This window comes from Notamacropus eugenii, chromosome 3 (genome assembly GCF_028372415.1).
Source record: "Notamacropus eugenii isolate mMacEug1 chromosome 3, mMacEug1.pri_v2, whole genome shotgun sequence".
NCBI lineage: Eukaryota > Metazoa > Chordata > Mammalia > Diprotodontia > Macropodidae > Notamacropus > Notamacropus eugenii.
In genome coordinates this window covers 75,246,528-75,267,834 of record NC_092874.1, presented here as the reverse complement: position 1 = coordinate 75,267,834, position 21,307 = coordinate 75,246,528, and the positions used below count along the sequence as shown (strand labels likewise).

The 21,307-nt window shown below is 38.4% G+C and overlaps 1 protein-coding gene across 12 annotated transcripts in view; it reads right to left on the bottom strand.

Moving 5' to 3' along the window:
* CREM (cAMP responsive element modulator) overlaps positions 1 to 19,317 on the bottom strand; it is a 70,023-nt gene extending 50,706 nt beyond the window's left edge. For 5 of the 12 annotated variants that reach the window (XM_072652003.1, XM_072652004.1, XM_072652005.1 and 2 more), the window contains exons 1-3: positions 18,926 to 19,047; positions 7,959 to 8,060; positions 5,515 to 5,638 (exon numbers count right to left, since the gene is read on the bottom strand). In XM_072652003.1, coding sequence (XP_072508104.1) covers positions 5,515 to 5,638; positions 7,959 to 8,002 — 168 coding nt within the window. In that variant the 5' untranslated portion in view covers positions 8,003 to 8,060; positions 18,926 to 19,047. Of the gene's footprint in view, positions 1 to 5,514; positions 5,639 to 7,958; positions 8,061 to 18,925; positions 19,063 to 19,200 lie in introns of those variants that run through there. The other 7 variants (XM_072652006.1, XM_072652014.1, XM_072652009.1 and 4 more) reach the window with 6 other exon arrangements.
* Between the last annotated feature and the right edge of the window lie 1,990 nt (positions 19,318 to 21,307).

Sequence of the window (21,307 nt, the reverse complement as noted above, 5' to 3'; positions counted from 1 at the left end):
ATTTGTCCCCAAATCTAGAAGAAAAAAAGAAAGGTAAATAAAACACTAAACTAATCCTCCCCTACAGGGAATCTTCCTACCACGTGCTATTCATGACTACTTTTACATGACACAACACTGTGTCCCATGGAACACTAACCATAGCTACGTCAAATTTTAAAGATTGGTTCAAAATAGTATATTATTAGCTCTTCTGAGTATGTATATCTATGTTTTCCCTATTTGGAAGAATTTCATTTAAAAATCACAGTAAAACAAAGAAACTTGCAGAGGCCTAAAACACAGAAATAGTAGGTTCTACTATTTCCATTCAACTTGGTCAGATTTTCATTGCTATTAGCAGTTCTTTTTTCATTGACTTCCTATTTCATTTCCCACAGCACCTATTTCAAGCCTTTTCCTCTTTTAAGTCCCCTTTGATTCATAGTAAGCCTCCTAGGTTCACTGAGAAGACTGAAGCCATCTGACAAGGGTTCCTCAAACTTCCAACTTCCAGTCCTCAAATTTCACTTGCATATTCATAAACCACTCATTTTACTATTCTCCTCTCTTGGGTCTCTGAGAAACAAGTATCAATCACCCTCTATCTTTACTGTGCTTACCTCTTGTTTCATCCAGGAACTCCAGCAATCATATTTTCTTCCTCATGCACACTACATAAGATCCTGCCTAACAACAAATATGTTCAAGTTTCCTCCAACCTAAAAAGATTTCACCTTGACTTTTCTATTCAATATTGCTAATATGCCATTCTCCTCTCCTATTATGTAACAGCGAGGACCCCTGCATACACAGAAAGGCGTTCTGTACAGGTTCTTAGATCTGCTTTTCTAAAAGGAAAGCAACTTTTAAGGGGACAACAATCACTTTAATCAAGCGCATGTATCATTCACTTGGTTCAGGGGAAAAAGTCAGCACCCTGAATTTCAGAGAAAATACAAACAGAAAAACAAAGATTAACCAACAGACAGAGCTTCCAATTGTCTGACCATAAAGCAATACATACATCACAGATCACCAGATATCCAACTGCCTGACCAGAGAAAGAAGCACCATCTGGGCTTCCAAAGTGCAGAGGCGGTGGTTCTTTAAGTGGCTGCCCAGAGTCCTGTCTGGCCAAACAAACACTTCCAATGAGTAAACCCCAAAGTAAAACCTCACCTCAGAGCATTTATACACTTTCCAGAGCCAGAGGGCATGACTCTCTGATCCTGCGCCTCAAAGGATATCAACAAAAGGTGTGGGCCTCATCTAATCAAGTTTCCCTTAATGGGCAGGCACATTAATGGATGGGGAAGTTCTTTTAATTTTCATAATTACCATTACACTTTGTATGGCCAAATTTATTGAAAAAGCAATCTTTCAATGGATCCACTTCTGTAAATCAAAATAGCATTTTAGAGAACATGAGATTTGAAGTCAGAAGATCTGGATTCATATCACAACTTGGTCATTGATTAACTGTCATGCTTGGGGCAAATCAGTTTCCTCACCAAAAGATGGATAATACTGCCTGTGCTGCAATAATCAAAAGAGAATGTATATAAAAGCAATTTATATACATAGCACTATCACTATTATATTCAGAAGATTTACCTACATAAACTGAGAATCATTAACATGTTATTCATTTTTACCTTTACTTTTCCTCTAGGGGCAGCTAGGGAGTGCAGTGGATAGAGCACCAGTGCAGGAGTCAGGAGGACCTGAATTCAAATCTCACCTCAGACACTTGACACTCACTAGCTGTGTGACCTTGTGCAAGTCACTTAACCCCAAATGCCTCATCCTGGGTCATCTCCAGTCATCCTGGTGAATATCTAGTCACTGGATTCAGATGGCTCTGGAGGAGAAGTGAGGCTGTTGACCTGCACAGCCCTCCCTCACTCAAAACAAAGTCAAGTGCAAGTCATGTCATCATTTCTCTGATGGCATGGTCTTCTTCAGCAACGAAGGACGAACACACACTACTTTTCCTCTTAAATTTCTATTTTCTCAGTTATTACTGCTATTTCTACCTTTTTTTGAACACACTACTGGAAAGTTTTAAACCAATCTGTTTTTAAATCAAATATATCTTTTTATATTAAAGAGGCTTATTATAAGCAGTGTATAAATGGGGTTTGTATCCAGAAGCATACTATTACCATCTTGATGAGAGAATTCAGACCATTCACATTTACTGTTTTAAGTAATTTTGATATGTCTACTAAAAAATAAATGAGTTTTAAAGTTGACTTGGTGAAACATTATTAAAATCTGTCAGATGACCTAACAGACCGAAATATGTAGGTAGAGAAAAATGGAGTTTATTGGATTTACTGAGAAACATGTAAATGTGGATGTGTGCATTTTTTTTACAGAACCAAGCTCTCACTCAACACTGACACATAATTTTAAGAGACTATAAACTTCTTCAGAATAGTGATCATTATTTTCCCTTCTTTGTATACTTAGTATAGTACCTGGCATAGAGTATGTGCTTAATAAAAGTATGCTGAGTGAAAATTTTCTAAAACCTATTTACAGTAAAACCTCAAAAATTCTGAGACTTCCTTGATTTTAAATTAATAAATTAGATCTAAAATGACTAATTTATATTTGGAATAATTTAGGTATAAGATAAACGATTTAGTTAAAAGTTTTAAATATTTTTTCTGGACATTCTCCAATTGGCTTACAGCAATAACTTTTTAAAACCAACTCTCTTTGATTTCCAGATCTAATAACAATAAATCTTATTGAACTCAATCAATCCAACAATCAATATTTATTAAATACAAATCAATTCTCAACAAGCTTCACTGATTCCTGGGAATATCTTAGCATAAATTATTAAAGAAGTGGCTGATGAACATTTAGAAAGGAATGCTTAAATCCAAAGAGCCAGCATGGTTTCATCAAGAACAGGTCATGCCAGACTAAATTCATTTCCTGTTTTGAAAATACCACTAAATTAGTAGATGAGAGGAGTGCAGTGGAATCAATAACATATATAATACTATTCTCTGTGAAGAAGACCGTGTGTGTGTGTGTGTGTGTGTGTGTGTGTGTGTGTGTGTGTGTGTGTGTGTGTGTGTGTGTGTGTGTGTGTACTGATTAAACAATAAGGTAATCTGATGGATTCAGAATTGATTGTGTGGTCAGATTCAAAAAGTAACTGTTAACACTTCAAAAGCAACAGGACAGGAAGTCTCCAGTGAAATATCCGAGGGATATGATCCCTGTGTTGCCTAACATTTTCATGAATGACTTGGACAATGGCATAGATAGTATTATGCGTGAAATATGAAAATAACACAAAATTTTGAGGGATACTGAACAGAGGATGCAATAAAAAATCAAAAAGGATCTTGACAGGCTAGAACGCTGGGCTGAATCTAATGAGATAAATCAGTCAGGATCACATAAAACCTAAAAGCTTCTACTATAAACAAGAGATCTCAGAATACACTATTCCAGAAGGCAAAAAAGTTTTACTATCAACTTGCCTATAAAACCAAGTATAGTCCTACAGGACAAAAATAGACCTTTAAGGGAATAAACCACTTTCAAGATTCCCTGATGAAAAGACCAGAGCTGAGTAAGACCGTGACATAGAAACACAAGAGTCAAGTGAAAACTAGAAAGCTAAATTTATATGAGCAATTAGAAAGGGCAGTACAATGATGGCCTAATATTCTAATAGGGAGAGAATAAACAAGTAAGTATCCTTTTAGAAATTTGTCTTCAAAAGGTATAGAGAAATAAAATAAGAAATTATTTAATTAAATAAGAAATTAAATTTTTAAAAAAGAGAATACAGGGGTGGACAGGGTCTAGTTTTGTTTTGAGGCTTTTAAGAGGGAAAAGGAAGGGGAGAATAGGAGGAACGCACTAATGTGAAAAGAAACAAGGAGCTGTGTAAATTACTTTTCTTCATAACAAATACGGAAGAAGAGTTGAGGTAATGGGCATCAAATGGCTCTCAACCCCTCTGAACTAGGTAATGGAAGTTTGAACACTAACACAGAATTTGTAATAGAAATAAATAGAACTCAACAGGAAAATGGACAGAAATGGGGGAAGGGTAGGGTAAAGGAGGAGGATAATAATGGGAATGAACAGTCACAAACAAAACAAACTTACTAATCCTCAAGTAGGGGTTGATACTTAAAAGGAAAAAAGGGAGTGGGGGGGAAAGAACTGGAAATGGAGGAGATGGCTAAATTGTGGTGTATAAATATAAGGGAATATCATTGTGCCTTAAGAAATGACAAGAGCTGATTTCAAAGAATTCTGGGAGGTACAAACTGATGCTGAGTGAAGCAAGCAGAACCAGGAGAACAATCTGTACGAGGACAGTAACATTGTATAACACTTAAGATTTTCATCAAAGCAACTATCCACCATATCTTCAGTGTACCTACCATGACTCATATTAACCTACCTCCTAGGTAATGAGAGATATAAGGAGATATACATCTTTTTTGGACACAGTTGCTGTTTTGTTTGATTACATGACTGTTTATTTGTTACAAAGGCTTGGGATGTTTTTCCTTCTCTTTTTAACTGGGAAGGGTTTTGGAGTTCAGGAAGTAGCAACTATGCCATTTAAAAAAAAAAGAAACAAATTGGGCATTAAAATGTTTTGTAAAGCACATAGAAAACAGAAATAAACATAGCCAATTCCGAAAGTAAGGGAAGACAAGGAAGAGTAGCCAGTTTTAAAAACAACATTTAATTACGCACTCATGCTCTTCTATTTGTGTTCTACTTTATACAGGCAAATCCTGGTTTGGAGTGAATACAAAAAATAAAGCTTAATAGTTTTAAACTGTACCAAGACTTTTGGGACACCTAAATTGTGCGTGTTAACTGCCAGCTTGAACAAAAATTCCATGAGGACAGAGATGCTTCGTCATTGTCTCTGTATCTATTCTCAGTGTGTGGCAACAATCTCTAGCTTAGAGCAAGAGCTCAATAAAAACTTGACTGATTCCTACCTGCAAGGCTTAGCATCCGTATAGTACAAGAGTCACCTCTCACTGTTTTCAACCCACCTTCCCTAAAAATCCAGCTCATGCTTCAAAAACAATCCTTCAGGATAATTTTCAATGTACTACATAATCAGACCCACTAATTTATAGTTATGTTCAAATACCAACAGTCAAAGAAAATATAAGTAACTAATGGGCAGTTTTTAAAAAGTCAAGCATTCTGTTCAAATAACTCAATTTTACTTTTACATAATAGTTATGTCAACTGTATACTAATCATTCTTTCTGAATGTTTTATGAGGATTATGTTTTTTCTTGCTTTTTTCTTCTTTTGGGATTTTATCTTTTGCTGTTATATGCCCATTAAAATATCACTATTTCCTTCAACATATGCATTAGAAATAATTGCCATCCAAGAATATACCACATTAAAGACTATCTCCAAGAAAATAACAAGTATAGAGCCACAGTTCTTATTTCCATATATTTACAACTTTATTATTCGTTTCAGTCTACCACTTCTACTTTAATTTACCTGAGCTAGGGTTGGAATAGAATTTTGACCAGTCTGAGTCTGCACATGAGGAGAATCACTGTCTCTTACGGAATCTGTTACACCTCCATCCTGCTGAGATTCAACTGTTTCCATGGTCATTTGTCTGAAAAGAAAACAAAAAGTGGAAAACTATTAGGCTCCTATCTCAAGAATCACTATTTTTGCTTGACTCTGACATAATTTCATTTGTAATTTTTTTTACATTCAAAGTGAACGCTTAGTCCTACGGAATGTATCAATACAGTACAAATTCTAAATCTCTAAATTCCAGGCAAGTTATTCTATTGACAGTGCCCAAAGAAAGCAGATTAAAAAGAAAACAAACATCATTCTCTTATGATCCCCTATAGCCGAATGACTGAAACTGTTGATTTGTCCTTTAACTATCTATAATAAAACATCAAGTTTTCAAAAGGTAGGTGGAAAAGTCCTTTGTTATTTTAAAGCAATATACAAATGTGAGATATCATTATTATTATCACCACAATTGCTGACACTGGCACGGAAAGATAGCATCATATATTTAGAACTTAAAGGGATCTCATGATGTAGCCCAACTCCCCTCACCTTACAGATAAAGAAATTAAAGCCATCTCTACTACATGAAAATAATTTATTCATCATTTATTCAAACTACCCATGTCTATAAAATAGTATTATAACAAGATTAATTTAATTTTTAGTCATGTAGTTAATGATAAATGTCTGTTATGTAATTTTATCCATGTGAAGCCAAAGTTACATGTAGAAAGCTTTAGCCATTTTTAAGACACTGATCTATTTTTATCAGGATATTTTAAAAAATATTTGCAGTTTCCTTTTAATTTAAATAATCCCTCTGAATTTTTATCTGTAATAATTCTATTTTAAAACTAAAACTGAAAATATCAAATCTCTCAAATGGTATGCTCACTAAATGAAATATGGAACAATTCATTTTTAAAATGACCATTTTAAATTTGTCTTCCTGATCTTGTACCCCCTTTCCCATTTATTACTACCACAAATATATTTTTCACCAAAATAGTCTAAAAAGAGATGTAAAATTTAAGCGAATCATTCATAACTTCAACTGAAATAAAAATTCTCCTGAAGAGTCATCCCAACAATACTTCTCAGACTAGCCATTTCTTTTCCATTTCTGTCAACACCTGATTTCCAAGTTTTCTAACCTCATTATCACATTTGCTTCCTTCTTATTCATCTGCCCATACTCCATTTTCTAGTATACCCTAAACATAGGTATTAAAATAATTATTTCTCAGTGAAAGTGATCTCATCACTTTCATAATAACTTTCCATAATCTAATGTCATTATTTATTACTCTAAATTAAATATTCTTAGCTTACTGCTCCTTATACAGCAAACACCTAATCCCGTGTATTTTCTAGCCTCCCACTTTGTTATTCCTCAATCTGGCCCCAAAGGCCAAACAAATCTATTTATTTACCTCTCACCATTCAATTCAGATTGATAATTCCTACCTCTTTGCCTTTAATCATACCAATTCTTCTATCTCACATATCCTGCTTTCTTTAAACAAGCAGCACTGTTCTTTAAGATCCAGCTCAAAATTTACCTTTTTTGAAGAAGCCCTTTCTTAACACTACATGATTAAACTATTCTATATACCCTTTATTTATCTGGAACTTAAATATGGCAACTTCACCTATCCAGAACTCAGATGAAAACCAAGAAAAAGAAAAAAAAAAGGCCCTCTGACCACTGGCATCAGATATAAAAAAGTCCATGCACTACAGGCACCCACAGGGCCTGGGCTCACAGCCTATTTACTCTTATATCAATCATTATCCAAAAAACCTTGATTATCTTGTTCCCAATCCCACAGCCAATTCAAAACCAAGGAAGGCTGGCTGCTCTACAGGCACATACAATGTCAGCCACAAAAAATAAGACCTACAAGAATGAAAGAGACGGAAAAACTATAAAAAACAGATAAAACTAACATAACCACAGCAGGCTAGAAATATTTAAGGCATCACAACATAGCAACAATCCCTAAGGGCATTTTGTATTATACAACATTACAGTAAAAATGACCCAGAGTCATTTAGAATGGTTATATTCTGTTCATGGCACTATTTATAAGAAAGCAGAGAAGAGTTTAATATGAGTATGATTTCTATTTTCTGACCCAGCTACTCGGTCTAATTGAGACTTTACCACCTGCTCCATTTGTCTGTGTGTGTGTGTGCACGTGTGTGTGCGTGCACATGCATGTGTGTACAGTGCTATACACAAAGTAGTTCAATAAATTATCTAGTGGGTGAATGAATAGTTTATATTTATTTCTAACACAGTTTAAGGCTGAAGAGAACAAATAACTTATTTGTCTATTATTCTAACTTCAACTTTTTCAAACTCTAACTTTAAAAAACCAAATAAACATAAATTTACCTACCTTATACTTGTCTTAATATATTTTTTCCTGCCACATTTGCTCATTATTAAGGCATTTGTAAACAATGCTTTGCTCCTTCCCAGCTTTCTTCTTCTATTTATCCTGCAGTAAAATTATACTTTTGAATTTGGGATATTACAAAATTTCCATCAAAACAATTTAAGACTGTTGTCAAAATAAGACCAGGAAGGAGATAATTCTAATTTTCATATAATTAAAATGACATAAGATAAAAGCAGCAAGGTAAAAATTCCAATTATTCAGTCAATCTGCATTTTAAATACCTAATTTCTGTTTCATGTGACACATTAGTTTTCACCATATCAATGGATTTCTAAAATTACAGTATAAAGCTTAAAAGTGCCTGAAATATAAAAACATGCGATATTCATTGCTCTTAGTTTTATTATTAGTTGCCCCTTATCAAAATCAAATATATGTATTAATCACACCTTAGTCCAAGAGCCAGCAATACTCGATTAAAATTCTATGAAGCTCCATTTTTGCTGACGATGAAATCCCATTCAACTTCCATGTCTCATCAATATTTTCTATCTCCCTCACACTCTGCCTGGCAGTGCTCCACACACAGCATACATTTTGTGAAAGGTTTAAAGATTTCCTCCAACTTAAAGGAAAGTTGTTTGAATCAATTTAACTATGAAACATAATTCCATTAATCCCAAATTTCTAAAGGATTGCCTTTTAAAATTATATGTTGACATCTTTATATGTACAAGTGCATGACCAGGACAACAAATTCAGGAAAACAGACTGGCACTTGGACATGTAAGCCTCCCTGTAGGTGTCCGTTAATTCTAATGCTAAGGGACAGAATTGTTTTTGCCTGTGAAATCAGTAGGAAAATGGCTGAGAAACAGTATTACTCTGGTTAGTTCCTCTTTTCTTACTGCCAAAATGCTAATGTCATACTACCAACATGTTCATGTTCACCAACACTCAAACTGGCATAATTTACCTATCATTAAAGCTAATGACAAAGGAATGCTGCTGCCACATCATCCTGTAGTAAGAATAGGTGATGCTGGCACTGCCAAGTATGACCAAGAAGGGATGCTAAGAATGCTAAATATCATGGGATAAGACAAAGAAATCTTTGGACTACTCATTGTGACAACTGCGCTTTCTTACATCAATATTTGATGGATTTTGTCCTTCCCAAAATAATTATAAGCTTCCTGAGGGCAAGGCACTGTCTTACATAGTCATGTTATGTGCTTACTATATGCCAGGTACTCTGTTAAGCACTAAGGATACAAATACAAATAAAGTCCCTGCCTTCCAGAAAAGACACAAAAAGGCTTTTTATCAGCCAGCTGTCAAATTAACACATAAAGTGCTATCTCTAGGGCCACTACAACCACATGGGTAATAGAGGACAACAGAAACCTCAAAGAAAAGAGAGACCAGTTTTCCCCTTGGTTATTCTTAAAAACCTCCCTTGGAGGGAAAAAAAAAAGCATTTCCCTGGTGAAATACTACAGTTATTTTGATGCTCAACATCTTTCTCAGCTTTTGTTTAAATTTTACACTGTCTGATCCTAAGGAATCTTGGTAGAAATTCAATTCACCACCAGTATGTAAATTCATTTTCTTTGGCACAACAGCTAACTTCTCATTAAAATCATTTATAATCAATATTCTTTTTTATTTTGGAGGCAACTGGGTAAAGTGACTTGCCCAGGGAAGTGTCTGAGGCCACATATGAAATCAGGTCCTTCTGACTCCAGGGCTGGTGTTCTATCCACTGTACCACTTAGCTCTCCCTATATAAGCAACATTCTTTAAATACAGACTTGCTTTTAAACAATGTCTAAATTAGGGAATAGATATTAATTTTGCACTTAAAAATACTTAAGTCTACTCTATCTTCACTGAAAGCATCAAACAACTATAACTACAGCCAATTTGGAGATAGACACAGTGATATTTAGATAGTAATATATAACTTTTAATGCTGTCTGGAAAAAAAATTGATGTTTCTATGTAGAACACTACCCACCCTTCAAAGGTAAATAAGACATACACATCTTTTCTATACACTAGGGAATTCAAGATACTCATGAAAAATAAACCAGTACGATTATTCAAACTATCTTCCCTATTCTTAAGTACTGAAAAACTAGTTCTGAAGAAGGCTATAATAAACACTGATGAAGTTCTACAGGACAAAAACATTTTTTATCTATGTTCATTGTTTTAATAATGTCACTTCTGAAAAGAAATATATGTCATTTTTTAAAAGTGATTTATAGCATTTCACTCATTCCTCAATACAGGTTAAATTATAGCCCCAAAATAAGATCACTTTGAAAAGAAAAAACATTGAGTACAGGCTGCATTAAGGTAAATGTTCCAGAAATGAAGGAGAAAAAAAAAAACATAGTCTGTCATCTCGCTGGTAATTGTAAATTATTTCAAGTCCTAAGTTTAAGTAGTTTCATTATGTGTAATAATTCCTATTTCTATTTCAAAATATCTAGATCCAGGTTTCCTAACCTTTTTCTGGTCCCATAGTCCTCATAGCCTTTCAAGTTTGCCATTGTATATGTGAAAAACAAAAGAAGAGACTAATTTTTCATAAATAAAAGCTATTCCCTTTGTAAGTTTTTTATATACCAGGTTGGAAACCACTGATCTAGACAAATGTTCAAGAACAATTTAAAACATAAAATGATGATTCATAACCAGTTTTTTCTGAAATATGGCTATACAATTTGGATGCTTTCATGGAAAAAAGGGCACAATAGAATGGCTTCTAGAATACTTACCTTAAAATATTATTTTAGAAATATGATTTGTCTTTGACATAAATTACATTTGCCCAAAAGACATATTTTACATAGGACTATAAATTTAGAGTTAGAAAGAAACCTAAAAGTAATCTAGTCCAACCTGCTTATTGCAGATACGGAAAATGAGAACTAGAGAGATCAGATTATTTGCCCAAAATAGAACTTGAACCTGGGAATCCAAGTCCTTTGATTCCAAATCCAGACAGTTTTTTATTACACAATGTTACCTACCATACTAAGTTTCCTTTATTTTTAAATGATTGTGTTAAGACTTCCTAAAAGAAATATTCAGCTGTTTATAACTGACATAGAAAGAAAAAACTTTAAAGAATTTTAAAAAAGAAAACTGACAGAATTTTAATGAATATAAGCCCACTCATTTGCTATATCAAATATAAACCCCAATTCCCACACAAACAGTCCTACTAGAAGTTATTCAATAATAAGATTCAATAATAATTATAGTACTTTTAGGTTTGAAAAATACTTTACAAGATATCAAATCTGATCTTCGCAACAACCCTGTGAGCCAAGTGCTATTATTACCCCCATTTTACAGATAGGAAACTGAGGGCCAGAGTAGAACTCAAGAGGTCTTCTGGACTCCAAGTCAGATAGTCCATCCACTGAGCCACCTAGCTGACTCACTACACTATGAAGTTTACAAAATTTATTAGTCAAAACATATGAAAATGAAAGACAATAGTAGATAAGGCAACATGTCAAGACTGAAGGGCATTTAGATGGTGAGGGGGATAAAATGCCAGACCTGGAGTCAGGAAGTTATTGTTATTAACTTGTGTACAACTCTTAGTGACCCCACTTGGGATTTTCTTGGCAGAGTTACTGTATTATATTAGTTTGCCATTTTCTTCTCCAGCTCATTTTACAGATGAGGAAACAGAGGCAAACAAGGGTTAACTGACTTGCCACACAGCTAGTGTCTAAAGCCAAATTTGAACTCAGAAAGATGAATCTTCCTGATTTCAAGCCCAGCATTCTTATCTGCTGAGCCACTACCTGCCCAGGAGTCATGAAGACCTGAGCTCAAATCTGGCCTCAAATACTAGTTGTCTGGCCCTGGGCAAGTCACTTAAACCCAGTTTGCCTCATTTCCTCATCTGTAAAATGAAGGGGGAAAGGAAACGGCAAACCACTCCAGTATCTCTGCCAAGAAAACTCACAGAAAGGGGGGTCACAAAGTTTGACACGACTAAAAACAACTAAACAACAAAATCAAGGCTGAAAATAAATCTTAAATAACACTGTTCAGAGAAGACAGGATTTTATTTAAATTTTCTCATTTAAGAAGTATCTTAATTTTCCTAGAAATCTCTTCTTAAATCTAAGCTATCTTCAATAATTTTAGCTTGGAATGCTCTCATAAGAAAACATGTCCCTTCTTTCGAAAGTCCCTTAGAAGGCAAAAACATTATGACAATGAAAGAATAAGAAACTTAATTTTATATTCTTTCATGATTCACTTTGTCACAGCTACAAGTCTGCAGATGATTCTGTTAAGAAAACAAGAATGTCTTCCTTTTTGCCTGAATAAACTAAGCCTAGGACTAAATTATGCAAACTGTCCATCCATTTATAATGCCCAAATTGATTATACAACTCATGCCATTCATCAAGGAGGGAGGGGAAGCCTTAAGATTAACAGGAGAATACGCTTCTTAAGTTATATAAATGGGAGGGGGGCAGGGGTGTTTCACTTTTTTTTTACTAGATAGGGGACATTATCACACCACAAAGATGACAAATCACAGGTAACTAAATCAAAATAGTCAAAACCAGCCCAAGCAAAGGTTTTTTTGTTAACTTTTTCCTGTGGTCAAAGCATTAAATACCCAATTTTAAGAAACATTTAGGAATTTGCATCATTAGGTCCTGAAGATAAACTAGACAGAGGCTAAAGGAGAGTTGGAGTAAAAGCCTGAATGTATATGTATTTTAATCTCAAATTGCATATAATCCAATTTAAATTTTTCACCTATACTTTGAACTATTTTCATAATCAGAGTAAGCTGGTAACCCAGAGTTGATAGAATTTATTGGAACATCTTAACATTGTTAAGAGTAGATTAATATTACCAGTATCTTCAAAGTTTTGGCTTTTTTTTTTGGTCACCATATCAATTCCTTTAGAAAAACATAGCGTACAGGTATTTTTAATGACCTGAGCTTGTCCATTAAGTGCTTCCACTCCAAGCTAGACAACATTAACAATGATGACATCACAGAAAAAGATGTACATCTACAATACAATAAAGATATTTTTGCAGCCCTAAAGTACGAGGGAATTTTTTCCTCTCCCATTTATTTTTCTTTAGTCACTGTAATCTCAGAGGGACAAAGAGAAAAAGTCAGAAGGGAAGATAAGGAAAACTAAAAGATAATAAAAGTGAGAAAATGATAGGAAATTGTTCTCCTTTTCTCCTGTGTTAACATCCCAATGCTTTCTTTTTCCATAAAATGTTTTTCTTAAAGGTTTTTGGGCTGGGGACAGAAGCACAAATAATTTTTAAAACTGAAGGACAGAAATAGTTCCCTTATAACCTAAAAAAACTAGGCACTGTTAAATAATTTATCTCATCAAGAACTGTATATAAGAATCACTCATGTTTCTAGTGCTTTAAGGCTTATAAAACCACTTTCCTTATAAATGAATGAGGCAGGAAGTTTAGGTATTGTCCTCATTTTATAGATTAGGAAACTGAGGCTCAAAGAATTAAAATTGTCCATGGACACATAGCTAGTAAGTGCCTGAGCTGGGATTTGAACCCAGGTCTCCCAGTCCAGTTTCTGAGAACTTTCCACTACAGACTTCTCTGCCTTTCACAGTAAAAAATTAACTGAACCCCTAGCAGGTGGGTGGGGGGCAAATATCAGTTTCATATAAACAAAATAGAGCAAAGTTTCCTTTGACCATGATTAAAATTTGCTATCTTACTTAGTTGCGAGCTTTATATACTGTGCCATTCAATCACCTGGAGGCAACATCATATTATCCTGACGGAGAACTGATTCATTTTGGTTTTATCTGAATTCTACTGAGAGTATCAGTCAGATACTGTGTGACATGAGGATTTTTGAACAATTAAAACAAACCCAATCAAATAATATGAAAATCTACCTAGACATTGCACTGTTTTGAAATTCCAAACTTCCCTTGAAAAGATCTAATGAGAAACGGGTTTGAGAGATACTCTTTAATCTTGGTGCCTTTTAGGTATTTATACAACTACAATATGAAGGCATCATAAGATTAAATTGTTTACTTTTACTTCTTGGAATGATTACATCACAGATATTGTTCCATCCTGACCTCATTCTCCTCAAAGGCAAAGTATGCCTGACCCTTCTACTGGAGAAAAGGATTGTAACAGCTTTCTACTTTTCAAAGATAGTGTTGAAAAGTTCCACTTTCTCTTTCCTCTTCCAAAAGATAAACATAGGTAATTTGAGGTACTACAAGGTGTATTTGAGTTGAGATCATTAAATATTTTAGGTAGCTTGAACTTCCTGTTAATTCTCTAAAGTACTGAATACACTTCAGATTGAAATGACATCATACTTCAAGTGGAACAGACTGCATTTTTCCTTCTGAAAGCAGAAGAAAACAAAACAAATAATGGCAAAATATTTGGTTATCAAGATGTATATATAGTAAAAGAAAACACACTTCTTGCAGACAAAATAAGAGTCCACAAGTCAAACTAAGACACAAAAGACAAACTAATACCTAAAAAGACCAAGTCAAAGGAATGGGCAGAATCCAGAAACTGATGCGAGTCAAGCAGGTGAGTCACAGACAAGTGCCATTGTAAGGACCTGGAGTGGAAGGACTTGAATAGGGAGAAGTTAAGTAGGGTTCTAAGCATTCAGAAGCATTAAAATCGTCCCAGGTTTACAAGGACTGAACAGGATATCTAAAATGGCCACTTGATAGTCCCAGGAGAAGGAAAAATACAGCAGCCAAGGTTAAGAGTAGGGTGTTAACAAGAGATCCAAGTTTAACATTAATCAGATTTTCCAAAAGATCACTTAAGTATCACAATTTTGAATGGAAATAAGTTTCTGGATATACCTCTAAATGAAGCTAATATTTTGAATCCAAACATAATTAAAAGCATGGGGTGATGAGTCTAAGGGGAGATTTAGTATCATTCCAACTAATTCCTTTATTATCAACTAGTCAACATTAATATTTATACAGACTGTAATTTTGATGACTGGAGTCAAAAATGACTATTCAAGATTACCTAATCCCCTGTTGGAGGGGTTTTTTTCCACATGTCTCTTGCCTTTTGCCTATTTTCTTGCTTGTGAACCCCATAAATCTGAGAATTAAAAGTGGAACTCAGAAGCAACCAATCCAGCACAAGGAAATAATTTAGGGTAGGTTAAAGACCTTGAATAAATGTTTGTTTTAAAAGAATATTAATGAGTGACCCCCCCAAAAATCTGTACATCTGTTTCATCTGTTCAGATGAACCCCTACTGCTTACAATAAAATTTTTAACTATACTAGAAAACAATGAGATGAGGGAAGGTGATAATAATGAGAATAAAGCTTGAGAAATTTTCTGTGTACCTTACTTATTCACATTATACCTGTTTACTAATAGTAAATATATTTGAGCAATGCGATGCTTCAGCTGAAGTATTCCTGGGTGCACCTTACATCACTTTGTAGAAACAATAGGCTTTTGGTTAGTTTTAGGTAGAACAAAAATACAAAATTTCATATACAGCCTAGGTGTATCACAGTTTTTTCCAACTGTATTGAATACATGGCTTTTTGTATAATTCATGCCAGCAAAGAGAACCAGAATCGAAAATTCCCCATCTTATTTAGTGCTGGAATTTCCCACTTCGAAGTTTTTCCAAGGAAAGGTTAACATATAAATTATCAGTAGTATTTAAAGAAATGAAACACAATGAAAGATTCGGATGTATTTAGAATTTCTAACATAATCCATGCCATTTTGATAGCTTAACAACATTAAAATAATTCACCATAAAAATGGTTAATAAAATCAGTTTATTTTTCAAAAATGGGCACATAACAGATTAAAATGTCAGAACTGAGTATCACTTATAAAACCACTCAAACACATAATTTGATTGGTTATCTTTCTCTCCAGTAAGATACCATAAAAAGGTACACACACAGTACAAAAATGACTCCAAAAACCTCATTAAAACTTTCATTAAACTCAAGTATTAGTTCCCCCAATTCCATTGTGTAAACAGACATAAAATTTTATCAAAATACAAAAGAAATGTTTCCTAATTCTCAAAATGGCAAGAAATCCTTAACTACCAAAGCAGTGTTTTACCTTGGCAAATTCCCTTGATAAATCTTTCTAGTCTAATCTCACCTTCCTCTTTGTAGGAGGTGTCTCAGACATCCTAACATCAGCCAGTCCCATTAGAACTTCTGTGAGTCAATCACATGACGTATATGAAATAGTACTGTAGGATGTTATAAAACTTGAAAAAAAAATCTATTGTATGCTGTTCTGGGAAAGGTATTAATTCTAATTAAGTTTTCATTTACTTTATTAATCTTCATGTTACAGCTCTTTCAAAGTAACTATATTTAATCTACCGCCTAGGAATTCTAGAATGTCATAAATGATCAAGTCAAAAACATACAGGCCCCACAGTAACAGTACCAAATTTAAAATTTTTAATTTAAAAAAAAAAATGAATTGCTCCTGAACTTTTAACAATTAAACAATAAACATATATACAAATGTCTATAAATGTATATGTGAATAAGTACAGAATAGTTACAATACAATAACCACAAAATAGAGCTAAAAAAATACCAATGAAAATCACATTATACCTACACATATATTAAATAAGTGCAGCAAGTGTAAATATCCAAAAATTGACAATGTTGATAGCAGTTAAAAAGTCAGACTCTTGAGAATATCTTCTGATATTCCAACTGAGTAACTGCGCAAGTCACTCTGCTTTTAAATATTCATTTACATTCATGTATAACACTATCAAGGCCAAAACAGGCTGTTTTGCGAAAAATCCCTTGTTTTAATTGTGACAATGCATTTTTTCAAACGTTTTTATTAAGGTACATAATTGAAAAAAACCTGTTTAGTGATATGCTAGGTTGAAAACCATCCTGCGTTATTTCTGCAGGAATCAAATCTCAAATGCTTGAGGATCATGATGGAAGAGAACTGTTAGGTCAAAAATGAAAAGAAAAATGGACTAGTGTTCTAAATGACTGAGTCAAAATCAGCACTCAAGGTAACACATATATGTGCTCAATAAGGTTGGAAGTAAAACAGTGGGGTGGAGGCTGGGGTGTAATGACAAGATATTAAAGCATACATTAGCAAATATTCACTAGGTCACTTTTTTATATACATATACATATATATATAGTTCTGAGATTTGAAAATTAATATTACCTCATCCCACATTAACTGGAATAATCTCTTCCAAACTGAACACAATTTACAATATTCTTTGTTCTCTTGGGAATTAGGTTTCAATAATATAAAAGGAGAAAGGCTAAAAGAGTTGCTTCAATGAAATAGGACAAGTGTTAGTAAGAAAATGCCCTAAAGAACATTTAATTCGAATATATCTTTTCATGCCGGTTCATTTTCTACCTTGTATCATTTCAAAAAGGAGGGAAGTAAACATAAACCACCATTTCATACAACAAATAAATGGAAATGGAAAAAAAAATTTTAGTCTAGCTACGTTAAAAGGTTTGCTTAGACATGCTAAGAAATTCTGGCTCCACTCCAGCTAGCCACAAAGCCAAACGTTTAATAAATTTCTGAAAACCTGTTTCTACTTTAACAGCACCCTCTCCTTTGCTTTAGCATTTAACAAAGTAACTGACATTAAATTTTGCTAAACTAAGTTATTTCTAAACAGATTTCAAATTTAGGGATCAAGCAAAAATAGAAGGAATATTGAGACATGCTTGTCCACATGTCCACTAGTTACTGATCACTAAATGCCCTCTAAATGTCCACACAAGCAGTAAAGACTAACCAGGAAATCAACCTTCACAGGTTTTATTCATCCTTCACAAACCATTGATGAACTAAACAGCCTCTTCGTATCTTCTTAAGAAGGGATTAAATTAAGTTTGTATGTCATTTACACTACAAGTTTTTCAGACCTAACTGGTCAGGTTAAATCAGCCTAACTCCCTTAAAAGGGATAACAGTGGTGGGCTGCGAAGCCCCCTGCGGATGCCAGCAGGCACGCTTGGAGCTGTAAGGTCTGAGCCCCAGCAGCGCCCTAAGTACGGTAGGTCCTCCGCTGTGCCCACTTTACAGATTATGAAACGAGGGTGGGCGCAGCCCACTAGGGCTGCCTCGGATGTGCCAGGACTAGGACCGTCCCGCCACAAGGCCTCCTGGGGGCACGGTTCGGTTCGGTTCGCAAAGGAGGCAGCCCTAGAGTCTCTTATCCACACTTAGGCTTTCGCTCGGACGCCCTCCTGACAAGCCGCGGTCAGCGGGCCGTCGGCCTTCTCCGTAGCCTCCTACAACTGACCCCAGGGGCCGGGCGCCGCCAAGTCCACCATGTCCCCCTCCAAGGCCGGTGGAGGTCCGGCACCGGGACCCGGGCGGCAGGAGGGGCGCGGGTGAGGGGACGAAGGCCGGAGATTCCGTCCATGGGGGCGCAGAGTCCACCGCAGACACCGAGAGGCGGCCCGAGGCCCCCTGCCCGAGGGGCCGTGGTCAGTTCGGAAGCAAAGGCGGGCAGGAGGCGCAGAGCCCGGGCTCGCCGGCCCAGGCCGGGTCTTCCTGCCCGCGGGAGGTGGGTGGAGGAACGTCCAGGAGCCCCCGCCCGCGGGAGGCCGGAGGCCGGAGGCCGGAGGGCGGCCCTGCCCCGGCGGCGGGGCCCAAGAAGGAGCGAGAAGACGCGGTTGGGCCCGACCGGCCGCCGCCCTCGCTAGCCCGGTTGCCGTTCCTCCGCAGCGCGGCCGGTCCCCCATCCCCCTCCTCCCTCATCCAGCCGCCCCCCCCACCAGGACCGCGCAGCGCAGCCCCGAGTCCGCTGCTCCTCCTCCGCTCCTGCTCCTCCCGCTCCAACGTCGGCGGCTCCTGGCTCTCTAGGTCGGGGGGCAGACGCGCTACTTACCCGCCGCGAAGGGATTTACGTAGCGGGCCTCGTCACTGATTACGGGCGGGAGGAGGTGGAGACGGAGACCGAGGCCGCCGCTCAGGAGCGGCGCCGCCGCCCGGCAACCCCGCCGACGGCAGCCGCTGCGGCGGCTCCACGTAACCCCCACGTCAGCTCGGGTGCGACGACGGCCTCTTCGCCGGGGGCCGGGGGCCGAAATGTAGCTCGGAAGCTGCTGCCAAGCCTAGCCGTCTCCTCGCACCCAGCCCTCCCCTCCCCCACTCCCTCCTTACCTCCCTCCGGCACACGCAGCGGAAAAGTTCAAAGCTCTAACTCCGCCCCCTGCCGGCCGCGAGCGAGCGGGCGGCGCTGACAACTCAACAATTAAATGGAACGAGCTGGAAGGGGGCGGGGGGAGGGGCTGACCCCGAGGGGAAGGGGGGTGGGGGGAGAGAGAAAAGAAGGGAGCCGAGCCGAGGGGCGGGGCCTGAGGAGAGGGGCGGTGTGGGGGTGGGGTAGGGAAGTGCAACCCGAACCAACCGCAGCGCGCGCGGCGCTCGGAATGGCAATTGGTCGCAAACACGCTCAACGGCCGCTGGCCCTCCCCCTCCCCCTGCCCCCATCCACATCCCCGCGCTGGGCTCGAGGGCTCTCCCCTCAGCCCACAGCCGCCAGTGGCGACTTTTCGCGAGCCCTGGACCGTGGTCAGGGCCTAGAAGCCTGAAGGGAGGCGCTCCTCCGCCAGGGGGCAGCCCCGAAGGGTTGGGGAGAGCCCAGCCGGCTTCCCGCTGGGGGCGGCGGGGCGGAGGGAGGTGGCCTGTGACCGGCGGGCGGAGGTTTCCTGCCGGCTTGTGACCGCCGTGTCGAGCGCCGCGCGTCCTCCCTTCGCTTCCTCGCCGTCATAAACGCCCCCCTCGACGAGACTCGAGCCCCGCGGGTTCTCGCTCTTCCCGGGGCCCAAGTGACGACTCCGGGGCTCAGGCCTCGGCGTTTGCACCCTGACCTCGGCGGCCGCCTCCTTCGGGTACCGCCCTGACCTCGCCCCTGGTCCGTTCCCCTTCCTCCACCCCGGTGCTGCTACACCCAGAGGGCTCAGTCCCAGGGACCCCCGAGGGGGCCGGGGAGCCCTTGGGGCACTGGAGCCAAATTGTGGAGCTTCCCGTTGGGAGGCTGCCCAGGAAAGGCGTTGGACCCTGGGGGAATGGCCCCGGTGCGAGGCGCGGGCCCTCGTCAGTGCCCGAGGGTAGATTTCTGGGGCTCTGGGGTCTGGAGGGAGGAAAAAGCGAGACCTCTTTTTCATTCATCTGTCATGAGGCATTCGGGCCGGAGGCATTAGTGACCCAGGTGCCGGGACGGTGACATGCAAAACGCTGGGGAGATCGAGAAAGGCAAGAGACAGCTCCTGCCCCTGGAGCTCAGTGTGCGCACGCCACATGCGGGTCCACGTAAGGAAAGCCCTAACAGACTAAGGGAGAATCGGAAAAGGACTTCATTTTAGCTGGGACTGAAAGTGGTCAGAGAAGCTGGAAGGCGGGACAAAGAGGGAAAGAATGCCTAGTATGCGAAAATGCTCGGAGGCGGGAAGACGGACTGCGTGGGGGAATCACATGCTACTTGAGAGGCGCTTTAGCTGTGTAGACATTGTTCGAGGGAACAGCGAGCAGGCCAGTTGCCGGGTCTTGGGTTGTGGAAAGAGGATTTGCCGAGAAGCAGCCCGCGGGTTTCACCGGAGTGCCGAAAGGTCCTTGTCCCAGCGACCACCAAGAATCCCCGAACTAACGTGGCTTTTGGACATGCCTAACGTAGACTTGTTTTCCTGGACTATGCATATTTGTTAAGAGGGTTTTATTTCTAGTTGATCTTGCTCGGTAGCATAGGTAGGGAAAATGCTTGTTAAAAAATATATATATGTACATACATATGTACATATACATGTATGTACATATATACACACACATATGTTTGTGTGTGTGTCTCCATATATCTATCGATAGATATTAAACGCTGGTCTAAGAGGATTGGGGAGGGGAAGGACCCTATGTAATATGTCATCTCATACTGATATCTAAAGATACTTTACAAGCAGTGATTTAACATTCAATGTTACCATCCCTAGGAACTTGATACTGTAGCAATCACCGTGAATGCCTTTATGGGAAAGCAGGAGCTTATGAAAGTTTGGCTGCAAATATGCATCATGCCCATTATATCTATATTGGTGTCAGTGCAGTGGCAGCTACTATAGTGAAGCTTTTTGAAATAATTTTTAGTGTCTAGAATCATCTCTGTAGCACAAGAAAATGATCTATACAAGAGGACTGACTGATGAATCATGATGAGGTACTGCAGGTAAAAATGAGATCTGCAAATTCAGTGCTCCTTTTCATGTAAGCAGAATTT